Source organism: Galendromus occidentalis, unplaced genomic scaffold (genome assembly GCF_000255335.2).
Source record: "Galendromus occidentalis unplaced genomic scaffold, Mocc_1.1 scf7180000075558, whole genome shotgun sequence".
Lineage (NCBI taxonomy): Eukaryota > Metazoa > Arthropoda > Arachnida > Mesostigmata > Phytoseiidae > Galendromus > Galendromus occidentalis.
This window is the reverse complement of record NW_003803548.1, coordinates 1-6114: the sequence shown is the minus strand read 5'-3', so window position 1 is coordinate 6114 and position 6114 is coordinate 1. Positions and strand designations below refer to the sequence as shown.

Below are 6114 nucleotides of genomic sequence, written 5' to 3'. Positions count from 1 at the left end.
GGTCGGTCTAATTGTCCCAATATGTCGATAGACAGATTCACTGTGAATCCTGCCGTCGGAGCCTGCCTCGGAGCAATGACGGACTGACTGACTGAGATGCAAAGGATCATGTTCGCCGCGTGTGTCCCGGAACACATTCGGCTTAGCAGCCCGGCTCAGACTCTAGGTGTCGCGAACCCCTTTCGATCGCGGGTGCCCCAAGGAAATACACCAGATTCTCGGAGACCGCGGTCGTCAAGCCACGTGGGTTCGGCTTCGCTCTGCTCTCAGCGACGGCTGCCAGTGGTGCGCTACCTGTTGGTTGCGTGCACGTCGCCACCCGTGGCTGTCCGTCCCATGTTTTCCGACCCACGCTGTTGGCCCGACGACCCGACTTTTATTGAACGTTTATTTCTCGATCGGTATCCGCCACACTCCCGCCAAATTACGGATTCAGTCGAACGTCCGGAATATATTATATATTATATAGGATATAACAAGTGACTTTTACATTCTGATTCGGACCTCGATGAACCGTAATTTACGTTGGCTGTCTGTGTTCTACCGACTACGATTTACCTAAGTGCGACGAATGCGGAAATCGCTAGCTTAGACCTCCAACGGATAGAGGAGTTGAATCGGTCGGCTATAAGTTTGACCGGTTGCGAGTTTGATGAGACAGGATCGTTTGAGGCGGTCTGACCTCTCCCCCCCCGAAAGGCTCAGAACTCTACAGAGCGGCCAGTGATTCCGCGACGTGTCTGAGTCTTTCAGTAAGCAAATGTCGCCCGGCTGCAAAGATCTCCTGGTCACTGGTGTGCGAAGATGTGCTGAGCGAAGATATTGTAAATACTCCTCTTTGAATCTTTTGCGGAAACTTTTCATGATCGACTGGTAGTACATCCATCTTTTGGAAAGCACCAATGACTTGTAAGCCGACGGGTCCTTCGGCTCGCATTCCACCTCTGGAAGCGGCACTCGGAGATTATTCGCTGACACCAGTTCGGCTGGGCTAAGGGCTCTAATCTCGTTCGGATCGGTCTGTATCGCCGTTAATGGTCTTTCGTTCACCAGTGCTTCCACGTCTGAAAGGACAACCTCCAGCTCTCTGAAAGAGAGTGTATTCTTGCCCAGAATTCTCCTCAAAGGGCGCTTTATGGTCTGGACCATCCTCTCGTACCATCCGCCTTGCCACGGAGCTCTCGCCGTGATAAACTCCCACGTTATGGATTGATTGACCAGATGTTGTTGTACCCGAGGCGCTCTCGCATGGTCGAATAATATTTTTAGCTCTTTCGCGGCGCGCACAAAAGACCTACCGTTATCGGATATGATTTTGGTAGTGGAGCGGAATCGGTTCAGAAACTTTCTTAGCGACAACAGAAACTGCTCCGTGGACATATCCGGTACCAGCTCTAGGTGGACGGCTCTAGTCGCTGAACAAACGAATAGCAAAATGTAGCCTTTGCAGACTTCATTCATCGCATTCCTGAAGGGAATGGGTCCCGCATGATCGACACCTGTAGCGGAAAAAGCTGGGGCAGTGTCCATGCGGAAATCGGGGAGTGGGGGTACCGGTTCCCTGGCTGCTTCTACACGAAACCGCATACAGATCTTACAGTCCCTGAGGACACTCCTGGTTGTGCGTCTTGCCGATAGGATGTAAAACTTCCGTCTTAGAGCATTGAGGGTGAAAGCTACGCCGCCGACATGATATAGTCGCTTTTCGTGAAAGAAACGGATCAGCAAGCGCACTGCATTATCATTCCCTGGAAGTACGATAGGAAATTTGTCGTCGAAGGACAAATGCTCCGCGCGCTCTAGCCTTGAGCGGCTGCGAAGCAAGCCTCTATCGTCGAGGAACGGAGCCAAATTGAACAACTTGCTCTCCTTCGGAACCTCTTTACAATTTGAATTGATCTCTAAATCGAAGTGGCGTTTTTGTATCGACTTGATAATAGCCTCCTCTGCCTTCATGGCTTCGGCTGTGGATACGGGTGCGCCTGACGCTGCTCGCTCACGAGCGCCTCTCACGATCGCGAGCCATCTCAATATCCGCGCCGTACTGTTGACAACCACAGACCACGATGACACTCGATCACAATTCTGGAAGACGTCAACCTCCGACGCTGCTGCCCGAGCAGAGAGGCATGCCGATCTCGATTTTTCGCTCTCGACCTTGAGTTCATTGTCGAACAACTCGTTCAATTGATGGGGTTTTTCCGGGCGCCCGTTCCTGGAGAGCCAAGGAGGACCTCTCAGCCACATGTCCATCGCCTCTCCCTCGGTGACCGAGACGCCTCTGCTCAGCAGATCTGCCGGATTATCCGCGGAGGCTACATAATTCCAGGCCGAGGGATCTGAGAGCGACTGAATTTCCCTTATGCGATTCGCCACGAAGGGTTTCCATCTACTTGGAGCGTCTCTTATCCAATGCAGTGTGGGCGAGTTGTCCGACCAAAAAAAGATTGAGTCGAAATGATAATTGAAGTACTCCCGGACCCTCTGCACGAGTCTCGCCGCCAACACTGCGCTGATCAATTCTAACCTATGAATGGTGAATTCTGCTCTTAGTGGTGCCACCCTCGCCTTGGCTGCTAACCAATGCGACTTCGGGCCCTCCTGATCCGAGACCTCCCGAATGTATACCACTACTCCGTAAGCTGCTAGAGAAGCGTCACAGAACGCATGTAACTCGGTTCGCCGTGGAGCCGACGGAGAAGAGAGCGTGTTTCTGTCGACTCGCACTCTGTTCACCTGCTCGAGAACGCTAACGAAGTCCGAAAACGCTTCTAACTCTTCGCCGCCGAGGGGCTCGTCCCAAGATCGCTTCGCAATCCATAACCTCTGTATCAACGTCTTCGCCTTTATCGTGATCGGAGCGATCAGTCCCAAGGGATCGAAAACCTGCGCGGTACCTTTCAACAGCGTGCGCTTCGTGGGTTGATTCGCTCGCAGAGTGGACACAGCCGCTTGTACCGGTATGTGGAGCTGGTCGGACCCCAGGTCCCAGCCCAAGCCGAGGAACCTGAAATCCGTTTGCCCGTAGTTCACTTGCAAGCCCTCTATTTCTGCCGTCGCCTCCATGCGTCTGCCCAACTCAGCGCTGTTGGTAGCCCACCTCTGGAGCCTAAAACCTCCCTCGTTGAACGAGTCCAACATAAACCGACAAATTTCGAGACCTGATTGCGCTGAGTCTGCGCTGGTTACGAGATCGTCAACGTAGAAATGATTCTCGATGTCCTCTAGCAAGCCAGCTTTCTCTGGGTGGTCTCGCTTCAGCTGCCGAATGTGGTATTTCAGACCTGCGCAATGTATGAAAGGGCTGGACACGATACCGAAATCCAGCACCGTACTCCATAACTCCTTAATAGGCGCGTGCGGGTTCTCCGATACGCCGATTGGCCAAAAGAAGCGGAGGAAAGTTCGATGATCAGGGTGGATCTTGTATTGTAAAAATGCCTTTTGGATGTCTGCGACGATCGCGATTTCCTGTTTTCGAAATCTGAGGAGCACCTTGATAATGTCAGGCAGCAAATTGGCGCCGCAATGTAAGACATCGTTCAGGGCTGCTTCATCCTTTCTACGTGCGCCTGCATCCTTCACAACGCGTACTTTCGCGATTTGACCAGTCGCTGTTCTCTTTATTACCGGGAGAATCGGCAAATAATGGACGAGTTCTCCGGGTTTCTTTGGAGTCGCTGGCTCAGCGTAGCCCATCTGGACATATTTCTGAATTTCCTCGTCCACTGATCGGAGAAGATCTTTCTTGTCGCGTGCCTTCCGCAGAAACCGACTGAGGCTGCCTCTAGCTATATTTTCGTTATCACCCAGGAATCTCAACTTGTCGTTGAAAGGCAGGCTTACCATGTATCGGTTTTCGTTTAACCGCTGGATGTTGTTTTTGAAAAACTTCTCGAGCTCTGCCTCTGCTGTCGAGTCTACGGTATCTGACTGCGGTTCGATACCGAGAATGTCCGTCGACCAAAGCAGTTGCAAATCCGTATCCAATTTAATTCGACCCCGCTCTCCTGTTCGATCTCACACTCATCAGAGGACCCTCCGCGACCTGAACATATTCCACATCTTCCCGTCGGTTAATCAACGTGGAAAGATTTATGGTCTCGGAGGATTTTAACCTTGTGCCCGGTTGGAACCGACTAGATGCCAGAAAAACCATTTGCTCCTGGTGTAGCTCGCCCTCAGGCTCTCCCCTTCCAGAGAGGACCCAGCCGAAAATGGTACTCGTTGCCACGACCTTATTGTCAAAGATCCGCTCTTCGCCTTTAAGCAAGCTCGCCAAAGCGTCCTGCCCGACAAGAATGTCGACCGTTGACGTCTCTAGCGAGCCGCCGTGATCAGCCAACGGGAAAAGACCACGACCGTCCCGCATGATTGGGAACTCGCCCTTTGCTATCTCAGGAACTTCTACCGCTGGGATCGCAACCGTACTCGTGCTATTGAATCTGCCCCGTAACCTTAGATGATACACATCGTGATTCTTGTAGTCCGAAATTTCTCCGCCTATCGTGAGTGTCGCGAGGTTCTCCCTGCCGATAGGGTCCAGAGCCAGAGCCTGGGTTACCTTCCGCGAGACGTATGAGCGCTCAGCGCCGGAATCCAGAATGAATCTGAAAACCTTCTTACGGTACCGACCGAGCACCCAGACTAGGCCGGTTTGGAAGTATTTGATCTCATTCGATGTCGAGTCTACCGTGCCTGAAGCGACTGTCGCTGAGAAAGCCTTCACCTTTTCCCCATCAGCCTCTCTCTTCTCGCAAATTATTGGATAGTGAGCTCTCCCACAAACGTCGCACTTCACATTTCTGACCCTACAATTCTTGGCATGATGATTCCTATGCAGGCATTTGAAACAGGCGTTGCTCCTCTCGCAAACCTCCCTCCTCTCTTTCACCGACAAGGGCTTCTTGCAGGCTTTACTCTCGTGTTTCGTGCCTGCGCAGAAAAGGCAGGAATGGTCTACCTCGGAATCCTTTGCGAGAAAAGCCACGCTGTCCCTACCTGGCCGATAACTATTATGGCGAGCCCTGGCGCCTTGGTAGTTTCCGGGATTATTTACGAATCCCCTGCCATAGCTCGCCCCTCTAGCATTGGTATCTGTTTGCGGGTCAAGAGTTTGACATGCTCTTTTGATCGCCGCTTCTCTATCCAAATATTCCAAAAGGAGTTTTAATTCGTTGTCCGCATCCGCTTTGGCGAGATTCTCGAAGTTCTTCCTACTGAAACTTTCTCTCATTTGTACCGGCAGTGCGTTGAGCACGTTCGGGGTCACCATCGTGGATAAAGACTCGTATGTCTTTCCCAGCGCTATCAGTGCCTTCACGTTTTGGGACAACGAACTAATGAATTTGAAAAGCTTATCGTTTATGTGAAGATCCCGGGCCTGGAACAGTCTCTGGAGTTGTTGTACGTGTTCCTTCTCGGCATCCTTCGGAGCTCCAAACTTCGCCTCGATTGTGTCCATTGCCACTTGGTATTGATCGGCGGAAAACTCGAGATGCGCGATCTCCGCAGCCGCCGGTCCCACAAGCGATTGTTTCAGATACGAATACTTTTCCACCGGATCCAGCGTCTTCTTGTGCACGTGAGCATCGAAGATCTGCCACCATTCACGAAATTTCCTATAGTCCCCGGAAAATTTCGGAATCTTGAAGTGTTTGTTGAAGTTCCCGAGCTTGGCAAACGAGGTGGATAAATCTGTCACCTTCTGTTCTTCTGCCGACCGTGTCTCTTCTGCTCGGAGCGCTTTCACGTCGAAGTACACACGGAAATACGCGTCCTCATAGTCGAAGGCTCGTTCAGCTGCCGCCTCGAACTGCTCGGGGGCGCACTTGAGCAAGAGTGGGGTGATGATTTTATTTTCTTCCTTTAGTTGCTCGAATATCTCGTCCACTAGCAACCACTCGCGGTCCACCTTTGATCTGCGTGACGCGCGGTTCTCAATAGTTTTCAAAGCCTCTTCTAACTCGTGGAGCTTTCTCGTAAATCTCGTCCTCAGTTTCCTTCGGATGGCAAGATGGTCACTTAGGAGAGTTTTCTCCTGCTGTGTGGCTAGGGGTCTCTCGGACGCCGCGACGGTCAAGGACGCCTCGAGGTCTTCCTGGGCCTGCGCCA

At 51.9% G+C, this 6114-nt stretch overlaps 1 protein-coding gene across 1 annotated transcript; it reads right to left on the bottom strand.

Annotated features, from left to right (window-relative positions):
- Nucleotides 1–588: 588 nt before the first annotated feature.
- LOC100902812 (uncharacterized) lies at nt 589–6002 on the bottom strand (the record flags this gene model as incomplete). The annotated part of the gene is made up of 4 exons (XM_003737472.1): nt 589–1499; nt 1599–1748; nt 1866–3933; nt 4025–6002. Coding segments are annotated over 4 exons (5107 nt in total), but the record flags the coding sequence as incomplete, so codon positions are not given.
- Nucleotides 6003–6114: the final 112 nt, after the last annotated feature.